The sequence below is a fragment of the Pristiophorus japonicus genome, chromosome 1, assembly GCF_044704955.1.
Source record: "Pristiophorus japonicus isolate sPriJap1 chromosome 1, sPriJap1.hap1, whole genome shotgun sequence".
NCBI classification, from domain to species: domain Eukaryota; kingdom Metazoa; phylum Chordata; class Chondrichthyes; family Pristiophoridae; genus Pristiophorus; species Pristiophorus japonicus.
The window spans coordinates 150,888,318-150,916,120 of NC_091977.1; the positions used below are offsets into that span (position 1 = coordinate 150,888,318).

General features: G+C 44.9%; 1 protein-coding gene across 1 annotated transcript in view; it reads left to right on the top strand.

The window, feature by feature from the left end:
- The window catches only part of epb41l4a (erythrocyte membrane protein band 4.1 like 4A), a 524,857-nt gene extending 497,690 nt beyond the window's left edge, over nucleotides 1–27,167 (top strand). Inside the window, exons 23-24 of the mRNA XM_070864703.1 lie at nucleotides 2,759–2,846; nucleotides 26,356–27,167. Of these exons, the coding sequence (XP_070720804.1) occupies nucleotides 2,759–2,846; nucleotides 26,356–26,484 (217 nt within the window). The 3' untranslated portion in view covers nucleotides 26,485–27,167. The remainder of the gene's footprint in view (nucleotides 1–2,758; nucleotides 2,847–26,355) is intronic.
- Nucleotides 27,168–27,803: the final 636 nt, after the last annotated feature.

A 27,803-nucleotide genomic window follows, 5' to 3' on the forward strand; every position in this document is an offset into this window, starting at 1 on the left:
GTTGAGCTTCATTGGAAATGTGCAAGAGGCCGAGGATGGAGAGGTCAGAGTGGGAGTGGAGCGGAGAACTAAAGTGACAGGAACTGAATTAAGACTGCCCAAATTCATTTCATGTAGAGTTCTAACAGGCAACAGAGAGAGGAGATGTTTATTGCATCAGTCGGTGGTGGTTTTGAATCCAGGTCCCAGCCATAAAATGTTAATATCTTCTCCACTACACCACATAGGGTCCCAAAGCTATAACCTACAAATTATAAAAATACATTCTAATGACATTCCCCTGTTCGCTATTTTAATGGAAGTGCTAACCAATTTGTTTTTACATAAGAACATAAGAAATAGGAGCAGGAGTAGGCCATATGGCCCCTCGAATCTGCTTCGCCATTCAATAAGATCATGGCTGATCTGATCATGGACTCGGCTCCACTTTCCCGCCCGCTCCCCATAACCCCTTATCCCCTTATCGTTTAAAAAACTGTCTATTTCTGTCTTAAATTTATTCAATGTCCCAGCTTCCACAACTCCCTGAGGCAGCGAATTCCACAGATTTACAACCCTCTGAGAGAAGAAATTTCTCCTCATCTCTGTTTTAAATGGGTGGCCCCTTATTCTAAGATCATGCCCTCTAGTCCTAGTCTCCCCCATCAGTGGAAACATCCTCTCTACATCCACCTTGTCAAGCCCCCTCATAATCTTATACATTTCGATAAGATCACCTCTCATTCTTTTGAATTCCAATGAGTCGAAGCCCAACCTACTCAACCTTTCCTCATAAGGAATCAACCTAGTGAACATTCTCTGAACTGCCTCCAAAGCAAGTATATCCTTTCGTAAATATGGAAACCAAAACGGCACGCAGTATTCTAGGTGTAGCCTCACCAATACCTTATATAGCTGTAGAAAGACTTCCCTGCTTTTATACTCCATCTCCTTTGCAATAAAGGCCAAGATACCATTGGCCTGCTTGATCATTTGCTGTACCTGCATACTATCCTTTTTGTTTCATGCACAAGTACCCCCTGGTCCCGCTGTATTGCAGCACTTTGCAATCTTTCTCCATTTAAATAATAGCTTGCTCTTTGATTTTTTTCTGCCAAAGTGCACGACCTCACACTTTCCAACATTATACTCCATCTGCCAAATTTTTGCCCACTCACTTAGCCTGCCTATGTCCTTTTGCAGATTTTGTGTGTCCTCCTCACACATTGCTTTTCTTCCCATCTTTGTATCGTCAGCAAACTTGGCTACGTTACACTCGGTCCCTTCTTCCAAGTCGTTAATATAGATTGTAAATAGTTGGGGTCCCAGCACTGATCCCTGCGGCATCCCAATAGTTACTGGTTGCCAACCAGAGAATGAACCATTTATCCTGACTCTGTTCTCTGCTAGTTAGCCAATCCTCTATCCATGCTAATATATTACCCCCAATCCCGTGAACTTTTATCTTGTGCAGTAACCTTTCATGTGGCACCTTGTCAAATGCCATCTGGAAGTCCAAATACACAACCACTGGTTCCCCTTTATCCACCCTGTCCGTTACTTTCTCAAAGAACTCCAGCAAATTTGTCAAACATGATTTTGCCTCCATAAATCCATGCTGACTCTGCCTGACCGAATTTTGCTTTTCCAAATGTCCTGTTACTGCTTCTTTAATAGTGGACTCCAACATTTTCCCAACCACAGATGTTAGGCTAACTGGTCTATAGTTTCCTGCTTTTTGTCTGCCTCCTTTTTTAAATAGAGATGTTACATTTGCAGTTTTCCAATCTCCTGGGACCTCCCCAGAATCCAGAGAATTTTGGTAAATTACAACCAATGCATCCACAATCCCTGCCACTACTTCTCTTAAGACCCTAGGATGCAAGCCATCAGGTCCAGGGGATTTATCTGCCTTTAGTCCCATTATCTTTCTGTGTACCACTTCCTTAGTGATTGTGATTGCGTTAAGTTCCTCCCCCCCTACAGCCCCTTGACTATTCACTGTCGGAATATTGTTAGTGTCCTCCACCGTAAAGACTGATACAAAATATTTGTTCAGAGTTTCTGCCATCTCCATGTTCCCCATTACTAATTCCCCGGTCTCATCCTCTAAGGGACCAACATTTTACTTTAGCCACTCTTTTCCTTTTTATATACCAATAGAAACTCTTGCTATCTGTTTTTATATTTTGTGCTAGTTTACTTTCATAATCTATCTTCCCTTTCTTAATATTTTTTTAGTCGTTCTTTGCTGGTTTTTAAAAGCTTCCCAGTCTTCTGTCCTCCCACTAGTTTTGGCCACTTTGTATGCCCTTGTTTTTAATTGGATACCGACCTTTATTTCTTTAGTTAGCCATGGTTGGCTATCTTTTCTCTTACACTCTTTCCTCCTCACTGGAATATATTTTTCTTGTGAGTTTTAATGCCACAGTTAAAATAGCAGACATAGGAATATGTTAAGTGCCCATCTGCTAATGTTACCACTGTAATTTTTAAGCTTAGATTATAATTTTATAATCACCCGCGTTAATTGCATCGTGTCAAATTTGTCGGACAGATTTATTGTGTTTTAGATTCTTGGGTTCAGGCATTTTATGCAATACAGTGGTCAGTGTACTGATTGTAAATAGTACATGATGCCATATACACTAAAGTATTAATGATTTTTATGACATAATAACAAAGCTCATTTGATTATTGGTCAATGGCACAGTTAATCGACATTTTAATCTTTAAATTCTAAAATGGAAATAGTGCAGATGTATCCATTTGTTTTCAGCGCTAGGACTGACCTTGTGCCACCACTGCCTGTGACCCGTGCCTCAGATGCTCAGGGCCCTCACGAATCATCTTCAACATTGAATCAGGTAAGTTTTATTCAAACTATTAAATCAATATTGACAAAACAACATGATTTCTTGTAGCACATGTCATTGTGAAAAAAATATTTTCAGCATTGGAGTAAATTCCAGAATATAGAGGTAATATTGGAAGGTTGTTGCCTCACCTGTCGGGGCCACAAATTGGGAATTTGAGCCCACACTCCACCCAAGTAGAATTATTGGGAGGTAACAAGGAGGGTCGGCAAGGGTAGTTTGATGTAGTTGAAAATGGATTTTACCAAGACTTTTGACAAGGTCCTACGTGTCAAAAAAGCAAAAGCCCAAGGGGTCCAAGGGAAAGTGGCAAGTTGGATCCAAAATTGGCTCAGTGGCAGGAAGCAAAGGATCCTGATCGACGGGTGTTTTTGTGACTAGAAGGCTGTTTCCAGTGGGGTTCTGCAGGGCTCTGCTTGTTGTGGTATACATCAAATGATTTAGACATTAATGTAAGGGGCATAATTAAGAAATTTGCAGATTATATGAAAATTGGCCTTGTGGTTGATAGTGAAGAAAAAAGCTCACTTTTCAGGTGGGCAGAAAAGTGGCAAATGGAATTCAATGGAGGGCTAACAAGGCAAGGGAACACAATAAATGGTGAGACACTGAGAAGTGTAGAGGAACAGAGGGACCTTGGAGTGCATGTCCACAGATCCCTGAAGATAGCAGAACAGGTAGATAAGGTGGTTAAGAAGGCATATAGGATATTTTCCTTTATTAGCCGAGTCATAGAATATAAGAGCAGAGAGGTTATGCTTGAACTATATAAAATACTAGTTAGGCCACAGTTCTGATCACCACATTACAGGAAAGATGTGATTGCACTAGAGAGGGTGCAGAGGAGATTTACGAGAATGTTGCCAGGACTGGAGAATTTTAGCTATGAGGAAAGATTGGATAGACTGGGGTTGTTTTCCTTGGAACAGAAGAGGCTGAGGGGAGATTTAATTTAGGTGTATAAAATTATGAGGGACCTAGATAGAGTGGATAGGAAGGACCTATTTCCCTTAGCAGAGAGGTCAATAACCAAGGGGCATAGATTTAACGTAATTGGTAGAAGGATTAGAGGGGAGTTGAGGAGAACCTTTTTCACCCAGAGGGAGGTGGGGGATCTGGATCTGAAAAGGCGGTACAGGCAGAAACCTTCATCACATTTAAAAAGTACTTGAAGTGCCGTATCCTACAAGGCTACAGACCAAGAGCTGGAAAGTGGGATTAAGCTAGATAGCTCTTTTTCGGCCGGCACAGACACGTTGGGGAGGTATGTTCCTGGTGGGAAAGGCTCCACACTGCGAGCACAAACATGTAAAATTATCCCTTATGTGTTTTGAAAAGAATTTATATCAAACTCTAGTTTTTTTATTTCAAATTTATATGTGTCTGGTTATGTTTGATACACTAGTGTTTAAGGATGGTACAGGAGTAATGGATCATGGTTTCAAGCCATACCAATGATCCCCAAAAGTCAGTTATCCTGGTCAAATAAATAACATACACAGGACCAGTTAAAGATGAAGGAGTCATGTATTAACCCTGTGTATTTTGCAATAATCAAATTTTATTTTCTGTTCCATGCACACTATCTGCATGCTGAGGGAATAGACGTCCTTATATATGCCATCAGACTTAGTGTCCATATACCTATATGGAGACACCACCGTATTTAGCAATCATGGAAAAGTTATAGTGGCCTAATATTTTTACTGTGTAACCAACTGTTTCTCTACACTTAGAAAACTGAATTAACCCACATGTCCTTTTGATTGTACATCAGTCACCTACTGAATGCAGATGGACATGGTGTTTTAGCCAATAAGTCCCCACAACTTGTAACATCGCCGCTTAGCACAGACAGCTGCCTAAATACTAGCCAGGTGTTAGCCATGGCTCAGTGGTAGCACCCTCGTCTCTGAGTCAGAGGTCAGAGGTCAGTGGGTTTAAGTCCCACTCCAGAGACATGAGCACAAAATCTAGGCTGACACTCCAGTGAAGTACTGGGAGAGTGCTGCACTGTTAGAGATGTTGTCTTTCGGATGAGATGTAAAACCATGAGATGTCCTGGCACCAATTTGATGAAGAGCAGGGGAATTGTCTCCAGTGGAGTGGTGAAAAGATTCCTTCATTACCACTGAAAATACAACTTTTCATTCAGTAGGAATCGGAAAGGAAATGTAGGCCCATAATTATCTGGGCAAACGTATTAGTTACATTATATAATGAAGTTTTAATATCTAGCACAATACATTAGTACTTGGAGCAAACAGTCAAAATAGAAAAGACCCATATCTAATTTAGAATGGCTGATTTCCAGATACTTTCAAATAATGTGTTGTTTCGAGCAGGATGTTCAATTGCTTTGAAGTGCTTTTTGTTGTACTAAAACACTTCTAATAACTATATTGCAAGAAAGCAACAGAGACATTTTCTGTTTTGTTTTAAAGACATTCGAGGCTAAAAATGTCAAACTTCTCAGTGCAGCAGCAGGCACTTCAGACTTAGCTGCATTGGAGCTGAATGCATGTTCCAGACAGCAGATGGACATTTTTATTCTTCATTGTGGAAAGAGTTATAGTCGCTATGCTTCCCTCCAGTCAGAAAAAGAGAAGAACCTACTCAGAACTTGGAGAGGGCTTAGATTATTGAAACCATGGCTGATATGCGTTAACAGCTTTGTCATCTGGTTATTGAAGGCAGTGTGTTCGTTTCATCTGGGGTAAGGGGACTGAATGACCCATAAATTTGCATATTGGCAAATACAATACATTAAGGAGCTCAATGACTCAGACTATGTGAGTGAAGACCAAGAAGTTTTGTTCCAAGCTGGACTGTGTGCCGCTCTGGAGTTGGTGAGCTCCAGCGGGCATTTCAGGATCAATTTAAAGTCCAATTTGCCAGCCCTTGCAATATCATTGAATGCATCACAGTTAAACCAGGATATCAGAGTATCCTCAGCAGAATCATGAATTTTACAGCACAGAAGCAGCTCTTGTGGCCTATCACCCATGTTGGCTCTCTGAAAGACCTTATCCATTCAATTCCATTCCCAGTCGTTTCCCCATAGTCTTGAATTATTCTTTTTCAAATATTTATCTTCTCTCATTTTAAAAGCTATTCTAGATTCTGCTTCCCACATTGTTTCTGGTAGGGCATTTCATGCATGGTTCTGATCTTCAATTTATGCCATCTAGTTGTCAACTCACTGGGCAGTAGAAATAGTTTTTTCAAATTTATCTTACCAAAACACTTCATCATTTTAACCGCCTGTATCGGATTTCCTCTTAACCCTTTTTGTTCTGATGAATAGCACTAGTTTCTTTAGCCTCTCTTTAGAACTAAATACTCTCATCACTGATATCATCTTGGTGAATTTCTTCTTCACCCTATCCATAGCCTTGACATCCTTCTGAAAATAAGGCGACCAAAACTAAGGACAATGGGGCAGATTTTCCACTTTGGGTGCAGTCGGCAATCCGTGCCCAAATTGAGCTGGTTTTCCGAAGTGAACTTATGGTTCAAGTCTCCATTCAAACTCATTTGCATAATCACAAACATAAAGGGGCCAAAACTGCCCCTTTGCACAAGGCCCGGCAGCGCTTATGGGGCAATAAGTAGTTTGCACCCGGGGACAGGCAGGGGCTGTGGCACTTTAAGTGCACATCCACGTATTTTTAAAATGTGCTGAGGCTTTCTGCTTCTACCACCCTTTCAGGCAATGAGTTCCAGACCCCCACCAACCTCTGGGTAAAGAAATTTCCCCTCATATCCTCTATACCTCCCTGCAATTACTTTAAATCTATGGCCCCTGGTTGCTGACACCTCTGCCAAGAGAAACAGGTCCTTCCTATCCACTCTAACCAAGCCCCTCATAATTTTATACACCTCAATCCGATCTCGCCTCAGCCTCCTCTGTTCCAAAGAAAACAGACCCAGCATCTCCAATCTTTCCTCATAGCCAAAATTCTCCAGTCCAGGCAACATTCTTGTAAATCTCTTCTGTATCCTTTCCAGTGCAATCACATCTGTCCTGTAATGTGGTGACCAGAACTGTACACAGTACTCCAGCTGTAGCCTAACTTGTGTTTTATACAGTTCAAGCATAATGTCCTTGCTCTTGTATTCCATTCCTCGACTAATAAAGGCAAGTATTCCATATGCCTTCTTAACCACTTTGTCTACCTAGCCTGCTACCTTCAGGGATCTGTGGACCTGCACTCCAAGGTCCCTTTGTTCCTCTACACTCTTCAGTATCGTACCATTTAATGTCCCTTGCCTTGTTAGACCACCCCAAATGCATTACCTCACACTTATCCGGATTGAATTCCATTTGCCACTATTCTGCCCAACTGACCAGTATATTGATATAGAAACATAGACATAGAAACATAGAAAATAGGTGCAGGAGTAGGCCATTCGGCCCTTCTAGCCTGCACCGCCATTCAATGAGTTCATGGCTGAACATGCAACTTCAGTACCCCATTCCTGCTTTCGCGCCATACCCCTTGATCCCCCTAGTAGTAAGGACTTCATCTAACTCCTTTTTGAATATATTTAGTGAATTGGCCTCAACAACTTTCTGTGGTAGAGAATTCCATAGGTTCACCACTCTCTGGGTGAAGAAGTTTCTCCTCATCTCGGTCCTAAATGGCTTCCCCCTTATCCTTAGACTGTGTCCCCTGGTTCTGGACTTCCCCAATCCTGCGATCCGCAGCTTTCTTCTTCATTATCAACCACACAGCCTATTTTTGTGTTATCTGCAAACTTCTTAATCATACCTCCAACATTCAAGTCCTAGTCATTGATATGTACCACAAAAAGCAAGGGACCCAGCACTGAGCCCTGCGGAACCCCACTGGATACAGCCTTCCAGTCACAAAAACACCCATCAACCATTATCCTTTGCTTTCTGCCTCTGAGCCAATTTTGGATCCAACTTGCCACTTTGCCCTGGATCCCATAGGCTATTACTTTCGTGACCAGTCTGCCATGTGGGACCTTACCAAAAGCTTTGTTAAAATCCATATACATTACATCATACGCACTGCCCTCATCGACCCACCTGGTTACCACCTCGTAAAATTCAATCAAGTTAGTCAGACTCGACTTTGCCTTAACAAATCCATGCTGTCTGTCCTTGATTAATCCATGTCTTTCCAAATGAAGATTTATCCTGACCCTCAGGATTTTTTCCAATTATTTTCCCACCACTGAGGTTAGGCTGACTGGCCTGTAATTACTCGACCTATTTCTTTCTCCCTTTTTAAACAAAGGTACAACATTAGCAGTCCTCTGGCACCACACCTGTAGCCAGAGAGGACTGGAAAATGACGGGTCAGAGCCTCTGCTATTTCCTCTTTTGCTTCTCTTAACAGCCTCGGATACATTTCATCCGGGCCTGGGGATTTATCCACTTTCAAAGCTGCTAAGCCCCTTAATACTTCCTCTCTCACTTTGTTTATCTCGTCTAATATTTCACACTCCTCCTCCCTCATTGCAAAGTCTGCATCTTTTGTGAAAACAGATGCAAAGTATTCATTAAGAATCATACCCACATCTTCTGCCTCCACACACAGATTTCATTTATGGTCTCTAATAGGCCCCACTCTTTCTCTAGTTATCCTCTTGCTCTTAATGTATTTATAAAACATCTTTGAGTTTTCTCTGATTTTAATTGCCTACATTCTTAGGCAAGATAACGGGACTAAAGACAGATAAATCCCCTGGACCTGAAGGCTTGCATCCTAGAGTCTTAAGAGAAGTAGCGACAGGGACTCAAACTGTTGTGACCTTGGTCTCTTTATTGTAACTCCAGAGTGAGGAGGCAGCATGGGAGACTGTCTTTTATACCTGCTTTCCCAGGGTGTGCAGGTGACCCTTGGGTCTCCCACAGGTGCATCCCCTGGTGGCAAGTCTTATACATTGGTAATATTTACATACATAACATCATTCCCCCCCCCCCAAAGTCTTATGTACAAGTTATTCACAAGTTGAGGCGATCTGGGGCTCTGCGTTCCCGGGTTGATCGCCTGAGTTGAAGTCCTGGCATAGGTGAGTCGGTCGGAACATTGCTGTGCTGCAGTGTGGCTGGTCTGATCGGACTTTCGCGCATGGTGGGTTCATCCTCGTGGTTTACCGCGAGGTCGATTGCTGGTTGGGTGTGTCTGGGTAGATCAGTGATGATAATGTCCTCTTCAAACTGTTCTTGGTTGTCAGTGAACTGCAGCTTGGTCTGGTCCAAGTGCCTTCTGCACGTTTGTCCATTCAAAAGTTTGACAACAAACACTCTATTCCCCTCCTTGGCTAACACAGTGCCAGCAACCCATGACCATAATTAAGAACAAACACACGGTCATTAACTTCAATGTCACGTAATACCGCCAGGCGATCGTGTTACATGTTATGCCGGTGACACTAGGTTTCTACATGATCATTGAGATCCGGGTGGACTAAGGAGAGCCTGGTTTTGAGTGCTCTCTTCATTAGCAATTCTGCAGGGGGAACATCAGTAAGCGAGTGGGGTCGCGTGCGGTAGCTGAGCAGAATCCGAGATAACCGGGTCTGCAGGGAATGGTCTGTCACCCGTTTCAAGCTCTGCTTGATGGTTTAGACTGCCCGTTCCGCTTGACCATTGGATGCGGGCTTAAACGGCACAGGCCTGACATGCTTGATGCCATTGTGGGTCATGAACTCGTTGAATTCCGAGCTGGTGAAGCATGGTCCATTGTCACTAACAAGGATGTCGGGCAAGCCATGGTGGTGAACATGGCCCGGAGGCTTTCAATGGTGGCAGTGGACGTACATGACAACATTATTATACATTCAATCCATTTAGATTAAGCATCCACTGCTACAAGGAACATCTTTCCTAGAAAGGGGCCAGCGAAATCTACGTGGACCCTGGACCACGGTTTGGAGGGCCATGACCACAGACTCAGTGGGGCATCCCTTGGTGCATTGATCAACTGTAAGCAAGCGTTGCATTGGTGTATGCATGACTCCAATTCCGAGTCAATGCCGGGCCACCAAACGGGCGACCTGGCAATAGCCTTCATCATGACTATGCCTGGGTGGGTACTGTGAAGGTCGCATATAAACGTTTCCTTGCCTTTTTTTGGCAAAATTACACAATTCCCCCATAGGAGGCAGTCCGAATGGACTGACATTTCGTCCTTACATTGGTGGAACGGCTTAATTTCGTCTTGCATTTCCCCTGGGACCGCCGACCAGCTCTCATTGAGGACACAGTTTTTTACTAGTGATAGCACCGGGTCCTGGCTAGTCCAGGTCCTGATCTGGCGAGCCATGACGGGTGACCCCTCGCTCTCAAAAGCATCCATTACAAGGAGCAAGTCTGTGGGTTGCACCATTTCCACCCTGGTGGTGGGCAATGGTAGCCGACTGAGGGCATCCGCACAGTTCTCTGTGTCTCGTCTGTGGCAGATTACATAATCATACGCAGATAACTTAAGTGCCCATCTTTGGATGCAGGACGAAGCATTGGTGTTAATACCTTTGATTTCTGAGAACAACAAAATGAGCGGCTTGTGGTCGGTTTCGAGCTCGAACCGGAGCCCAAATAGATATTGGTGCATTTTCTTAACCTCGTATATGCATGCTAATGCTTCTTTCTCAACCATACTGTAGGCTCTTTCAGCCTTGGATAAGCTTCTGGACACATATGCAACCGGTTGCAGTTTGCCTGACCCATTGGCTTGCTGTAACACACAACCGACCCCGTACGAAGATGCATCACAAGCTAGTACTAAACGTTCACATGGGTCATACAATACAAGTAACTTGTTAGAACATAGCAGGTTTCTGGTCTTGTTAAAGGCTGTCTCTTGAGATTTACCCCAAACCCAGTAGTCACCCTTGCGTAGCAATAAATGCAATGGTTCCAGCAAAGTGCTCAATCCCGGTAGAAAGTTACCAAAATAGTCGAGTCCCAGGAACGAACGCAGCTCCGTCACATTCTGTGGTCTGGGTGCATTCTTGATGGCCTCCGTCTTGGAGTCCGTGGGTCTGATGTCGTCTGCCACAATCTTTCTCCCCAGAAATTCGACCTCTGGCGCCAGGAAAACACTTGGAGCGTTTCAGCCTGAGCCCCACTCTGTCCAGTCGCTTGAGAACCCCTTCCAGGTTGTGCAAGTGTTCGGTGGTGTTGCAGCCAGTGATCAAGATGTCGTCTTGGAACACCACGGTGCGCGGAACCGATTTCAGCAGACCCTCCATGTTTCTCTGGAAGATGACCGCCACCGAGCGAATCCCAAAGGGGCTTCTGTGGTATATGAGCAGTTCTCTGTGCGTGTTGATGCACGTCAATTTTTTTGAAGGTTCAGCCAGCTCCTGTGTCATGTAAGCAGAGGTTAGATCCAGCTTGGTGAAAGACTTCTCCCCTGCTAGTGTTGCAAACCGGTCATCTGCTTTGGGTAGTGGGTACTGGTCCTGCAATGAGACTCGGTTGATCATTAACTTGTAGTCCCCGCAGATTCTGACCGTCCCGTCGCTCTTCAACACCGACATGATTGGACTGGCCCACTCGTTGAACTTGACTGGTGATATGATCCCCTCTCGTTGAAGTCTGCCCAACTCGATCTCAACTTTCTCTTGCATCATGTATGGAACCACTCGGGCCTTGTGATGAACAGTCCGTGCATCAGGGACTGGATGGATCTGCACTTTGGCGCCTGTGAAGTTGCCGATGCCTGGCTCGAATAATGACGGTAATTTGTTTAGCACTTGGGCACACAATGCATCATCCTCCAAAGACAGTGCTTTGATGTCGTCCCAGTTCCATCGGATCTTTCCTAGCCAGCTTCTGCCGAACAGCGTTGGGCCATCGCCTGGTACAATCCATAGTGATAAATCATGCACAGCTCCATCGTACGATACCTTCATTGCCGCACTGCTAATAACTGGTATGAGCTCTTTGGTGCAAGTGTGCAGCTTTGTATGAATTGGACTTAGTTTAGGCCTTTGTGCCTTGTTGCCCCAGTTTCTCAAAAGCCTTCTGGCTCATAATTGACTGACTCACCCCCGTATCCAATTCCATTGAAACTGGAATGCCGTTTAATTTGACTTTTAACATTATCGGAGGACTTTTAGTGGTGAAGGTGTGTACCCCATACCCTTCCTCTTCAGCCTCGGGTTGAGTTGCCTCTCTTATTCGTTCAGTGTGATGCGCGCCGGATCAGTCATCTTCTGCCGACTCTGCCACGTGGTGAGTCGCAGCACGTCTGCACATTCGCTGGAGGTGCCCCATTGTTCCACTTGAATCGACATTGATGGGCTCGATGATTACCCCCGCAGCGCTAACATGGAGCTAATGGATTCGCATTCATGCCCCACGGCAGGCTCTGAGTCATCCTAGGACTGGCCTCTGTGGACGTGTAGGCCCTGCCATGTACAGTTCCGCCTGCTGAAGGCGTTATTTTATGCACAGTACTTGCCGGTGAGTTCTGATGCTGCAATGATATCTGTTTAGTGTCATCGTTCGTGGACATAAAAACCTGGGCTATCGTGATGGCCTTGCTCAGATCTAGGGATTCGGCAGACAGCAGTTTGCGAAGAATGACCTCGTGGACGATTCCAAGCATGAAAAAGTCAGGCAGCACTTCCCCCAAAAATGCAGCAAATACACATAGTCCCGCAAGGCGTCTTAGCTCGCCACGTCCTGGCCCTGGGAGCGGTGGTGTGTATAAAAGCGATACCTGGCCATCAAGATGCTCTCCTTCGGCTTGAGGTGTTCCCGAACCAGCAAGCACAGCTCTTCATATGTCTTCTCCATTGGTTTTGTCGATGCTAGCAGTTTTTTGATGAGGCCATATATCATGGACCCGCACACGGTGAGGAGAATTGCCCTGCACTTGATTGCGGTTTCTTTCTTTTCCAGCTCATTGGCCATGAAGTACTGGTCAAGACACTCTCAACGAAGGCTTCCCAATCATTACCCTCAACAAATCTCTCAAGAATACCAATGGCAACCATAACTGCGTGAAAGTTCGTGATCTGTTACTTGTCGCTAATTGTTACATTTAGAATAACTCAACAAGACTGTGCATCTTCAGCTCAAACTGTTGTGACCTTGGTCTCTTTATTGTAACTCCAGAGTGAGGAGGCAGCATGGTAGACTGCCTTTTATATCTACTTGCCCAAGGTGTGCAGTTGACCCTTGGGTCTCCAACAGGTGCGCCTCCTGGTGTCAAGTCTTATACATTGGTAATGTTTACATATGTAACAGCTTGTGGATGCATTGGTTGTAATTTACCAAAATTCCCTGGATTCTGGGGAGGTCCCAGCAGATTGGAAAACTGCAAATGTAACGTCCTTATTTAAAAAAGGAGGCAGACAAAAAGCAGGAAACTATAGACCAGTTAGCCTAACATCTGTGGTTGGGAAAATGTTGGAGTCCGTTATTAAAGAAGCAGTAGCAGGACATTTGGAAAAGCAAAATTCGGTCAGGCAGAGTCAGCATGTATTTATGAAGGGGCAGTCATGTTTGACAAATTTGCTGGAGTTCTTTGAGGATGTAACGAACAGGTGGATGAAGGCAAACCAGTGGATATGGTGTATTTGGACTTCCAGAAGGCATTTGACAAGGTGCCACATAAAAGGTTACTGCACAAGATAAAAGTTCACGGGGTTAGGGGTAATATATTAGCATGGATAGAGAATTGGCTAACGAACAGAAAACAGAGTCGGGATAAATAGTTCATTCTCTGGTTGGCAACCAGTAACTAGTGGGGTGCTGCAGGGATCAGTGCTGGGACCCCAACTATTTACAATCTATATTAACGACTTGGAAGAAGGGACCGAGTGGAACGTAGCCAAGTTTGCTGACAATACAAAGATGGAAGGAAAAGCAATGTGTGAGGAGGACACACAAAATCTGCAAAAGGACATAGACAGGCTAAGTGAGTGGGCAAAAATTTGGCAGATGGAGTATAATGTTAGAAAGTGTGAGGTCGTGCACTTTGGCAGAAAAAAAATCAAAGAGCAAGTTATTATTTAAATGGAGAAAGATTGCAAAGTACTGCAGTACAGCGGGACCTGGGGGTTCTTGTGCATGAAACACAAAAGGATAGTATGCAGGTACAGCAAGTGATCAGGAAGGTCAATGGAATCTTGGCCTTTATTGCTAAGGGGATGGAGTATAAAAGCAGGGAAGTCTTGCTACAGTTATACAGGGTATTGGTGAGGCCACACCTAGAATACTGCATGTAGTTTTGGTTTCCATAATTACAAAAGGATATGCTTGCTTTGGAGGCAGTTCAGAGAAGGTTCACAAGGTTGATTCCGAAGGTGAGGGGGTTGACTTATGAGGAAAGGTTGAGTAGGTTGGGCCTCTCATTGGAATTCAGAAGAATGAGAGGTGATCTTATCGAAACGTATAAGATTATGAGGGAGCTTGACAAGGTGGATTCAGAAAGGATGTTTCTACTGATAGGGGAGACTAGAACTAGAGGGCATAATCTTAGAATAAGGGTCGCCCATTTAAAACTGAGATGAGGAGAAATTTCTTCTCTAAGAAGGTTGTAAATCTGTGGAATTTGCTGCCTCAGAGAGCTGTGGAAGCTGGGATATTGAATAAATTTAAGACAGAAATAATGTTTTAAACGATAAGGGGATAAGGGGAGCGGGCAGGGAAGTGGACCTGAGTCCATGATCGGATCAGCCATGATCGTATTAAATGGCGGAGCAGGCTTGAGGGGCCGTATGGCCTACTCCTGCTCCTATTTCTTATGTTCTTATAAGAAATGGGAACAGGAGTAGGTCATTTGGCCCCTCAAGCCGATTTGACCATTGACTCAGCTCCACTTTCCTGCCCGCTCCCCATAACCCTTTATTCCATTATCGCTCAAAAATCTGTCTATCTCCACCTTAAATATATTCAATGTTTCATGCACAAGGACCCCCAGGTTCTTCTGTATTGCAGCACTTTGCAATTTTTCTCCATTTAAATTATAATTTGCTAGTCTATTTTTTCCGCCAAAGTGGATAACCTCACATTTTCCCACATTATACTCCATCTGCCAAATGTTTGCCCACTCATTTAGCCTGTCTATATCCCTTTTTGATTTTTTTGTGTCCTCCTCACACTTTACTTTCCCACCCATCTTTGTATCATTAGCAAACTTGGCTATATTACACTCGGTCCCTTCATCCAATTCATTAATATAGATTGTAAATAGTTGAGGCCCCAGCACCGATCCCTGCGGCACCCCATTTGTCACTGTTTGCCAAATGACCCATTAATCCTGACTCTGTTTTCTGTTAGATAGCCAATCCTCTATCCATGCTAATCTGTAACCCCCAACCCCGTGAACTTTTATCTGGTGCAGTAACCTTTTATATGGCATCTTATTGAATGGCTTCTGAAAATCCAAATAGACCACATCCACTGGTTCCCCCTTATCCACCCTGCTTGTTACATCCTCAAAGAACTACAGCAAATTTGTCAAACATGATTTCCCTTTCATAAAACCATGCTGACTCTGCTTGATTGAAATATGCTTTTCCAAATGTCCCGCTACTGCTTCCTTAATCATGGACTCCAGCATTTTCCCAACGACAGATGTTACGCTAACTGATCTATAGTTTCCTGCTTTCTGTCTGCCTCCTTTTTTCTAACAGGGGCATTACATTTGCAGTTTTCCAATCTGCTGGGACCTCCCCAGAATTCAGGGAATTTTGGTAGATTACTATCTCTGCAGCCACTTCTTTTAAGACCCTGGGATGCAAGCCATCAGGTCCAGGAGACTTGTCCACCTTTAGTCACATTATCTTACTGAGTACTGCTTCTTTAGTGATAGTGATTGTTCCTCCCTCCCTATAGCCCCTTGATTTTCCACTATTGGGATGTTTTTAATGTCTTCTACAGTCAAGACGGATACAAAATATTTGTTCAATGTCTGCCATTTCGCTGTTCCCCATTATTCATTCCCCAGTCTCATCCTCTAGGGGACCAACATTTACTTTAGCCACTCTTTTCCTTTTTATGTACCTGTAGAAACTCTTACTATCCATTTTGATATTTTGTGCTAGTTTACTTCCAGAATCTATCTTCCCCTTTCTTTATTATTTTTTTAATCATTTTTTGCTGGCTTTTAAGTTTCCCAATCCTCTGGCCTCCCACTAGTCTTGGCCACATTGTATGCCCTTGTTTTCAATTTGATACCATCCCTTATTTCCTTAGTTAGCCACGGATGGTTATCCCTTCTCTTGCAGTCTTCCCTTCTCATTGGGATATATTTTTGTTGAGAGTTATGAAATATCTCTTTAAATGTCTGCTACTGCTCATCAACTATCCCGCACTTTAATCTATTTTCCCAGTCCATTTTAGCCATCTCTGCCTTCATACCTTTAGCGTCTCCTTTATTTAAGCTTAGGATACTGGTTTGATATCCCAACTTTCTCACCCTCCAACTCAGTTGATTCCGGGGATGAGAGGGTTGACTTATGAGGAAAGATTGAATACGTTGGGCCTCTACTCATTGGAGTTCAGAAAAATGAGAGATGATCTTATCGAAACGTATAAGATTATGAGGGGGCTTGACAAAGTGGATGCAGAGAGGATGTTTCCACTGATAGGGGAGACTAGAACTAGAGGGCGTGATTTTAGAATAAGGGGCCGCCCATTTCAAACAGAGATGAGGAGGAATTTCTTCTCTGAGGGTTGTAAATCTGTGGAATTTAATGCCTCGGAGAGCTGAGGAAGCTGGAACATTGAATAAGTTTAAGACAGAAATAGACAATTTTTTGAGCGATAAGGGGTTATGGGGAGCGGGCGGGGAAGTGGAGCTGAGTCCATGATCAGATCAACCATGATCTTATTGAATGGCGGAGTAGGCTCGAGGGGCCGTATGGCCTACTCCTGTTCCTATTTCTTATGTTCTTATTCCTTCATGCTCTCTCTTTGCTTTCCTGATATCTTATTTAATTGCACCCCTGCACTTCTTATACTCCTCAAGAGTTTCTGCAGTATTGCGTTCTCGGTACCTGTCATAATCTTCCCTTTTTTTCTTTTATCTTACTCTGTATGTCCCTTGACTTCCAGGGGGCTCTAGGTTTGTTAGCCCCACCCTTTTTCTTTAAGGGAACATACTCAGGGTCTCCTCCTTGAATGCCTCCTGACACTGATTTACTATCAAGTAGCCGTTTCCAGTCCACTTTGGCTAAATCCCATCTCAGCTCAACAAATTGAGAACTTTATTTCCTGGTCCACCGTTGCCCTTTTCCATAACTACCCTAAATCTTACTGAATTATGATCACTAGCACCAAAATACTTTCGCACTGATACACCTTCCACCTGCCCCTCTTCATTTGCCCCCTCCCTTGTTGGGCTTGTTACATACTGGCTACATACAGATGTACAGTTTCTACAGTTTTAAACCAGTGTAAAAGATCGTGAACACTCGATTTGCGCTCTATATTCTAACTGCACCATAACCAATGGGTTTAACATTACCTCTTCTCTTTGTACTCCATCACGTATTTATAAACAATGTAACTATTGGAACTGCACTTTTCTTTGACAGACAGGCATCTGTCCAGCCCCCTCCACACGCCCCCCACCCACCCCCCTGTCCATATTGCACTTTTTTGACCAACAGACGACAAGACCCGCCCCCTGTCAAGCTCCACCCTCCCTCCCGGCCCGACTCATTCCATGCACGTGGTGGCAGAAGCAGGACCTGAGGCTCCGATTCTCTTTCCCTCCCCCTCCGAGATCGGCGGTCCTGGGCCCGTGAGCGGAAGCCTTGGGGCCGTGAGCGGAGGCCTTGGGCCCGAGAGTGGCCGGCGGGGGCCCGAGAATGGCGGTCCTGGGCCCGATAGCAAGCGGGGCGGGGGCAGAGTGAAAGGCTTGGGGGAAGAGAGAAAGAGAGAGAAGCTGGGACAGAGAGAGAGTGTTAAGCAAATCCAAAACTTTGTTCTTGATTACTTGCCTGATTATTTCTTCAGATACTCCAATGATGCACGTTTCCCGTGTCCAAAGCTTCTCAGATAACAATCGATGTGAATCAATATCTGTACAACGTATAAACATTTCAGCACTTTATATCAGTTTGTAAACCTAACCACACGTTTTAAAGAAGAATTACTTGGTTCACTTTTTCTAAACAAATCATAAACTTAAGTATGACATTGCTGTCTCCACTCTTGCCTCAGCTCATCCGCTGCTGAAGCCCTCATCCATACCTTTATTACTATTGTGTTCCTAACACAGATGAAGCTGCACATAGGGAGGTTAAAGTAACAGTGACCTGTCTCCAGAGTGAGGAACAGGCCTTAGGGGCTGGCTTATATACAATGCTCCCAAGGGATGCTGGGATCCCTTGGGACTTTAGGGGATGAGCTCCCTGGTGGAAGAACATGGGAGTGCATGCTTTACAGATACACAACATCACTCTCTCCCCCCCCCCCCCCCAAAGTCAAAGTGAAAATTATTTACAAGGTGAGGCGGTCGGGAGCCTTTCTTTCCCTGGTGGACCGCCTCGGTACAAATGTCTGTTCTGGTGTGTTGGCTGTGCCCTCGCTGGGCTGGCGTGTTGTTGGCCCTGCAGGGCTGCTGGGTGAGCCTGGCCTTGCTGGGCTGTTGGGAGTGATGGGTTCGATTTCCTGGTCCGGCGTGGTGTCGTTGATCCTTTGGGTGTGTGTTGTGGGCTCGAAAAAGGTGGTGTCCGCTCTGGGTTGTTCAGGGCAGTCTGTGAACCGCAGCCTCGTTTGCTCCAGGTGCTTTCTGCAAATTTGTCCATTGTCTAGTTTGACTACAAACATCCTATTCCCTTCTTTAGCTATCACCGTGCCCGCGATCCACTTGGGACCACGTCCATAGTTTAGCACATACACAGGGTCATTCAGATCAATTTCCCGACACAGTGGCGCGACCATCATTTACATTTTGTTGCTGCCGCCTGCTCTCTACCTGATCATGCAGGTTGGGGTGAACCAGCGAGAGTCTGGTTTTAAGTGTCCTTTTCATGAGTAGCTCAGCCGGGGGCACCCCTGTGAGCGAGTGGGGTCTCGTGCGGTAGCTGAGCAGTACTCGGAAAAGGCGGGTTTGGAGTGAGCCTTCTGTGACTCGTTTAAGGCTCTGTTTGATTGTTTGTACTGCCTGCTCTTTCTGCCCATTGGAGGCTGGTTTAAACGGGGCCGAGGTGACATGTTTGATCCCATTGCGGGTCATGAATTCTTTAAATTCGGCACTGGTGAAAAATGGCCCGTTGTCACTGACCAGTATGTCAGGCAGGCCGTGGGTGGCAAACATGGCCCTCAGGCTTTCAATGGTGGCGGTGGCAGTGCTTCCCGACATTATTTCACATTCAATCCATTTTGAAAAAGCACCCACCACCACCAGGAACATTTTACCGAGAAACGGGCCCGCATAGTCGACATGGATCCTCGACCATGGTCTGGAGGGCCAGGACCACAAACTTAGTGAGAAACGCTGCATTGCCGTACACAGGACACTAAGTCAGAGTCGATACCGGGCCACCACACATGGGATCTGGCTATCGCTTTCATCATTACTATACCCGGGTGTGTGCTGTGGAGATCCGAGATGAACGTCTCCCTGCCCTTTTTTGGTAGCACTATGCGGTTACCCCACAACAGGCAGTCTGCTTGAATGGACAGCTCGTCCTTTCGCCGCTGGAACGGCTTGATTAGCTCTTGCATTTCAACGGGGATGCTGGCCCAGCTCCCATGCAGTACACAGTTTTTTATAGGGACAGCAGATGATCTTGGCTGGTCCAAGTCCTAATCTGGCGGGCCGTGACAGGCGAGTTATCATTTTCAGACGCTTCCATGACCATCAACAAGTTTGCAGGCTGCGCCATTTCCACCCCCGTAGTGGACAATGGTAGCCGATTGAGAGCATCCGCACAGTTCTCGATGCCTGGCCTGTGGATGGTATAGTTATACGCTGATAGCGCAAGTGCCCACCTTTGTATGCGGGCTGAGGCATTAGTATTTATCCCCTTGTTTTCAGCGAACCGGGATGTGAGGGGCTTGTGATCGGTTTCCAGCTTAACTGTGAGGCCAAACAGGTACTGATGCATTTTCTTTACCCCGAACACACACGCTAATGCCTCTTTCTCAATCATGCTGTCGGCCCTCTCAGCCTTAGGCAAGCTCCTGGAAGAATAGACGACAGGTTGCAACTTCCCTGCAACATTAGCTTGTTGTAATACACACCCGACTCCGTACGAGGACACATCGCATGCTAGCACAAGTCTTTTACATGGGTTATACAATACAAGCAGCTTGTTGGAGCATAAAATGTTTCTGGCTTTCTCAAAAGCAATTACTTGGTTTTTTTTCCCCATACCCAGTTCTCACCTTTGCACAATAACACATGTAGGGGATTTAAAAGGGTGCTTAACCCCGGTAGGAAGTTACCAAAATAGTTGAGCCGTCGCAGGAACAACCGCAGCTCCGTGAGGTTTTATGGCCTGGGCGCTTTCTTGATAGCCTCTGTCTTGGCGTCTGTGGGCCGAATGCCGTCCGCCGCGATCTTTCTCCCCATAAACTCCACTTCTGTTGCCATGAAGACACATTTCGACCTCTTCAGCCGCAGCCCTATGCGATCCAGTCGCTGGAGGACCTCATCCAGGTTTTGTAGGTGCTCGGCGGTGTCCCGACCCATGACCAATATGTTGTCCTGAAAGACCACTGTGTGTGGTACTGACTTGAGTAGGCTCTCCATGTTTCTCTGGAAGATCGCTGCAGCCGACCGAATTCCAAATGGGCATCTGTTGTAGATGAACAGTCCCTTGTGCGTGTTGATGCAGGTGAGGCCCTTTGAAGACTCCTCCAGCTGCTGCGTCATGTAGACCGAAGTCAGGTCGAGCTTGGTGAAAGTCTTGCCTCCTGCCAGCGTCGCAAATAGGTCGTCTGCTTTAGGTAGCGGGTATTGGTCCTGTAGCGAGAAACGATTAATAGTTACTTTATAATCGCTGCAAACCCTGACCGTGCCATCACTTTTGAGTACTGGAACGATCGGGCTGGCCCACTCACTGAATTCCACTGGGGAGATGATGCCCTCGCGTTGCAGCCTGTCCAGCTCGATTTCCACTCTCTCACTCATCATGTGAGGTACCGCTCGGACCTTGTGGTGAATAGGTCGTGCTCTGGGACCAAGTGGATCTGCACCTTCGCCCCGGAAAAGTTTCCAATGCCTGGCTCAAAAAGGGAAGGAAATTTGTTAAGAACCTGGGTACATGAGGCCTCATCGACATGTGACAGCGCTCGGATGTCATCCCAGTTCCAGCGGATTTTGTCCAGCCTGCTCCTTCCAAGCAGTGTGGGGCCATCGCCGGGACAATCCAGAGTGGCAGTTCGTGCACCATTCCCTCGTAGGTGACCTTGACCATAGCGCTGCCCAGAACAGTGATAAGCTCTTTGGTGTACGTTCTCAGTTTCTTGTGGATGGGGCTCAGGGCTGGTCCGAGTGCCTTGTTGCACCACTCTAAAACATCTTTTTACTCATGCTGGATTGGCTAGCGCCAGTGTCCAGTTCCACGGCTTCCATACCTCTAGGCTTGACTATTCCAACGCACTCCTAGCTGGCCTCCCACATTCTACCCTGCGTAAACTAGAGTGATCCAAAACTCGGCTGCCCTGTCCTAACTCACACCAAGTCCCGCTCACCCATCATCCCTGTGCTCGCTGACCTACATTGGCTTCCGGTTAAGCAGCGCCTCAATTTAAAAATTCTCATCCTTGTTTTCAGATCCCCCCATGGCCTTGCCCCTGTAATCTCCTCCAGCCCCTCAAACCCCCCCACCGAGATGTCTGCCCCCTTGAGCATCCCTGATTATAGTCGCTCAACCATTGATGGCTGTGCCTTCTATTGCCTAGGCCCCAAGCTCTGCAACTCCTGGCCTAAACCTCTCCACCACTCTACCCTCCTTTAAGACGCTCATACCTCTTTGACCAAGCTTTTGGTTACCTGCGCTAATTTCTCCTTATGCGGCTTGGTGTCATTTTTTATCTCCTAATACTCCTGTGAAGCGCCTTGGGACGTTTCACTACATTAAAGGCGCTATATAAATACAAGTTGTTGAACATGTTTATGACTTCATTATATAGAGTAAAGACGAAATCTTTCCTAAAATGTGTTTGTGTTTTTAGTTGCACACAATTGTTTCCCCCTTCAGTGACAACATTTGGCCAAGAAAATATTTAATAAGAGTGCGCACAATGGATAGGGAACAGTAGCATAGTGGTAATGTTACTGGACTGGTAATCCAGAGGCCTGGACTAATGATTCAGAAACGCGAGTTCAAATCCCACCATGACACCTAGGGAATTTAAATGTAATTAAATAAATCTGGAATAAAAAGCTAGTGAACATGAAATTATCGGGTTGTCATAAAAACCCATCTGGTTCATTACTGTCTACCATCCCTATCTGATCTGGCCTATATGTGACTCCAGACCTACAGGTTAACTTTTAACTGCCCTATGAAATGGCCAAGCAAGCCACTCAGTTGTAAAAAAAAACGCTACGAAAAACAATAAGACTAAAACCGGACGGATGCCCCGGCATCGACCTCGACTACGGACATGACAACGGCACACCCAGCCCAACTGACCCTGCAAAGTCCTCCTCACTAACATCTGGGGACTTGTGCTAAAATTGGGGAGCTGTCCCACAGATGAGTCAAGCAACAGGCCGACATAGTCATACTCACAGAATCATATCTTTCAGCCTGTGTCCTGTCCCACCGGCAGGATAGACCCACCAGAGGTGGCAGCACAGTGGTATGCAGTTGGGAGGGAGGGAGTGTCCCTGGGAATCTTCAACATTGACTCCGGATCCTATGAAGTCTCATGGGCAAGGAAATCTCCTGCTGATTACCATCAACCGCCCTCCCTCAGCTGATGAATCAGTACTCCTCCATGTTGAACACGACTTGGATGATGCACTGAGAATAGCAAAGACACAGAATGTACTCTGGGTGGGGGACTTCAATGTCCATCACCAAGAATGGTTCAGTAGCACCACTACTGACTGAGCTGGCTGAGTCCTGAAGGACATAGCTGCCAGACTGGGCCTGCGGCAGGTGGGGAGAGAACCAACATGGGGGAAAAACCTATTTAACCTCATCCTCACCAATCTACCTGTCGCAGATGCATCTGTCCATGACAGCATTGGTCTTCACACTGAGTACACTCTCCATCGTGTTGTGTGGTACTACCACCGTGCTAAATGGGATAGATACAGAACAGGTCAAAACTGGGCATCCATGATGCACTGTGGGCCACCTGCTGCAGCAGAATTGTATTCCACCACAATCTGTAACCTCCTGGCCTGGCATATCCCTAACTCTACCATAACCATCATGCCAGGGGATCTACCATCACGCTAGGGGACAAACCCTGGTTCATTAAGGAGTGTAGAAGAGCATGCCAGGAGCCAGTCGTGAATGGTGGTGGACCATTAAACAACTAATGGGACAAGGAGGCCCCATGAATATCCCCATCCTCAATGATGACAGAGCCCTGCACTTGAGTGAAAAAAACAAGGCTAAAGTGTTTGCAACCATCTTCAGCCAGAAGTGCTGAGTGGATGATCCATATCGGCCTCCTCCTGAGGTCCCCACTATCACAGAAGACAGTCTTCAGCCAATTCGAGTCATTGCACGGGATATCAAAAAAACAGCTGAGCGCACTGGATACAGCAAAGGCTATGAGCCCCGACAACATTCTGGCTGTTGTGCTGAAGACTTCTGCTCCAGAACTAGCCGTGCCTCTAGCCGAGCTGTGCCAGTTCAGCTACAACACTGGCATTCATCCAACAATGTGGAAAGCTACCCAGGTATGTCCTGTACACAAAAAGCAAGACAAATCCAATTCATCCAAACACTGTCTACTCTCAATCATCAGCAAAGTGATGGAAGATGTTGTGACCAGTACTATTAAGCGGCACTTGCTCACCCATAACCTGCTCACCGATGTCCAGTTTGGGTTCTGCTAGGACCACTCTGCTCCAGACCTCATTACAGCCTTGGTCCAAACATGGACAAAAGAGCTGAATTCTAGAGATGAGAGTGACTGCCCTCGACATCAAGGTAGCATTTGACTGAGTGTGGCATCAAGGAGCCCTAGTAGAACTGAAGTCAATAGGAATCGGGGGAAATCTCGCTACTGGCTGGATTCATACCTAGCACAAAGGAAGATGGTTGTGGTTGTTGGAGGTCAATCATCTCAGATGCAGGGCATCGCTGTAGGAGTTCCTCTGGGCAGTGCCCTAGGCCCAACCATCTTTAGCTGCTTCATTAACGACCTTCCCTCCATTATAAGGTCAGAAGTGAGAATGTTCGCTGGTGACTGCAGTGTTCAGTGCCATGGTTCGCTGATGACTGCAGTGTTCAGTGCCATTTGCAATTCCTCAGATAATGAAGCACTCCATACCTGCCTGCAGCAAGACCTGTACAACATTCAGGCTTGGACTGATAAGTGGCAAGTAACATTCACGCCTCACAAGTGTCCGGCAATGACCATCTCCAACAAGTGAGAGTCAACCACCGCCCCTTAACATTCAGCGGCATTACCATTGCCAAATCCCCCACCAACATCCTGGGGTTCACCATTGACCAGAAACTTAACTGGACCAGTCACATAAATATTGTGACAACAAGAGCAGAGGTCAGAGGCTGGGTATTCTGCAGTGAGTGTTTCACCTCCCGACTCCCTAAAGCCTTTTCACCATCTACAAGGCACAAGTCAAGAGTGTGATGGAATACTCTCCACTTGCCTGGATGAGTGCAACTCCAACAACACTCAAGCAGCTCGACACCATCCAGGACAAAGCAGCCCTCTTGATTGGCACTCCCTCCACCACTGGCATACCTTGTCTGCAGTGTGTACCATTTACAAGATGCACTGCAGCAATTCACCAAGGCTTCTTCAACAGCACCTCCCAAATCTGCAATGTCTACCGCCTGGAGGAACAAGGGCAGCAGTCGCATGGGAACACCATCAACTGCAAGTTCCCCTCCAAGTTACACACCATCCTGACTTGGAAGTATATCACTGTTCCTCCATCGTCACTGGGTCAAAATCCTGGAACTCTCTCCATAACAGCACTGTAGGAGTACCTTCACGCATGGACTACAGCTCACCACCACCTTTTCAAAGGCAATTAGGGATGGGTAATAAATACTGGCCATGCCAGTGACACCCACATCCCATGAATGAATTTTTTTAAAAGAGATGATGAAACACACTATTAAAATCGCAGCCACTCATCAGTTTTCCCGCTTTGAATTTTTACAGGTGATATGGAAAGTAGAACTTAAGTCAGGTAAAGGTTAATTAAAGGTGTAGTACATAAACTATATTTTTAAAAATCAAATGAATACAACTCTTATCTTACAGGGATCGGTGCTGGGACCACAACTGTTTACAATATACATAGATGACCTGGAAGAGGGGACAGAGTGTAGTGTAACAAAATTTGCAGATGACACAAAGATTAGTGGGAACACGGGTTGTGTAGAGGACACAGAGAGGCTGCAAAGAGATTTAGATAGGTTAAGCGAATGGGCTAAGGTTTGGCAGATGGAATACAATGTCGGTAAGTGTGAGGTCATCCACCTTGGGGAAAAAAAACAAAAAGGGAATACTATTTGAATGGGGAGAAATTACAACATGCTGTGGTGAGAGGGACCTGGGGGTCATTGTGCATGAATCCCAAAAAGTTAGTTTGCAGGTGCAGCAGGTAATCAGGAAGGCGAATGGAATGTTGGCCTTCATTGCGAGAGGGATGGAGTACAAAAGCAGGGAGGTCCTTCTGCAACTGTATTGGGTATTGGTGAGGCCGCACCTGGAGTACTGCGTGCAGTTTTGCTCGCCTTACTTAAGGAAGGATATACTGGCTTTGGAGGGGGTACAGAGACGATTCACTAGGTTGATTCCGGAGATGAGGGGGTAACCTTATGATGATAGATTGAGTAGACTGGGTCTTTACTCGTTGGGGTTCAGAAGGATGAGGGGTGATCTTATAGAAACATTTAAAATAATGAAAGGGATAGACAAGATAGAGGCAGAGAGGTTGTTTCCACTAGTCGGGGAGACTAGAACTAGGGGGCACAGCCTCAAAATACGGGGGAGCCAATTTAAAACCGAGTTGAGAAGGAATTCCTTCTCCAAGAGGGTTGTGAATCTGTGGAATTCTCTGCCCAAGGAAGCAGTTGAGGCTAGCTCATTGAATGTATTCAAGTCACAGATAGATAGATTTTTAACCAATAAGGGAATTAAGGGTTATGGGGAGCGGGCGGGTAAGTGGAGCTGAGTCCACGGCCAGATCAGCCATGATCTAGTTGAATGGCAAAGCAGGCTCGAGGGGCTAGATGGCCTACTCCTGTTCCTAATTCTTATGTTCTTACTCCTGAACAGAGTTACTAATGTTCTATTTAATGGTGTAAAGATTGTATGTCAATAAATAGATGAATAAAATACTATATATCTTTTAAATTCTGCTATAAACAGAAGAGAAATAAATCTGACGGCAGTACAACAGAAGGAAAGACACAAACTTCAAGTGATGACTGGGATTCAAAATACAGTGTTAAAGCTTCGAGAACTATACAGACACCACGGATAAAGACCGAGATCTGATTACCTTTAAATTATCAACTGAAGAAAACGTTGGGCATGCTGTGATGTATGGATGATTCTACATTGCCCGGAGAGAAAACTTGTTTTGAAACTGTTATTATAGCACATCCTATTTCTGGAGTTTACAACCATGTTTTTATACTGATCTCAAATAACCCTCCAGACTTGTACATCCCAAAACTTTTAAAGGCTTGATCATCTTTATCAGTGTGTCAAGTGCAAACGACTGTTAAGTAACTGGAAACTAAATTATACTGACAACAGACTTTGGAACCAAGTACCTCTTTTTTTTTAAATATATTTTCTAAAGCCAGGTATACAAGATTTTTCTATACTTCTGTAGGTACTGAAATGTTCATAAATCACTGACCATCAATACACATGCACATGAATAAATATAAAGCATATAAATTTATTTAATACTGGAATGTTTAACAACTGCATTTAATGCTATCTACATTAGCGCTGTCATTACATTACTCTCAATTATATGCAGCAACTAAAAACTGTGTTTCCTCTTACAAATGAATAGCTCATGCAGTACTTGTATGTCTTAATACACCTTAATAGTATTTGTTTAGATTAGCCAGTAGACTGTTCCTATGAAATTTACTTTAGAAGCTTTACATTCCATCCCCTAGTGTATTGTCAATAAATAAATGATATCATTTGTGTAAGATGCTTCTTATGTGGGCTGACTATAAATGAATCACACTTTATACTTCACCAAAATAAAAATCTAATGAGGTGAATAGATTTTTCAAACCATCTCCTGGCGAGAAAAAAGTAGAACAAATGAGTGTGATCATCAATAATTTAGTTTCTGATAACACCCTGTTCAGATAGCAATTAAAGACTTTGATTTTGATGTACTTCTATAAATTCATGTACATAATGGATGTAACTTGAATACTGCATGAAACTGTAAAATATATTTGCTAGAAGGTAAAGTGAATGTAGGTCAATGGAACCTAATTCCTGTGGTGTGGGCATTACGCATTACAATCAGAAAATTAATTTATCCACCTATATTTTGGCTAGCAGTAAATATATCTAAATATTTAAATTCCATGCCAGTGGAAATCAGTTTTTTTTTAAGATAAAATGTTTATCAGTGAAAACGAGTAAACACATCTGGCTCAGGGCTCCATTGTTACTTCAGAACCAGGTAGGAACCATGTTGTAAAAAAGGTTTTTATTTAAAAATACTATTATCTACAGATAGCTATAACACCATTTCATTTATGTTTCCATTTGTGAGCGAGGGGGGAGGAAGGAGACCAAGACTATGGAACATAAGTATAAGATAGTCTCTAATA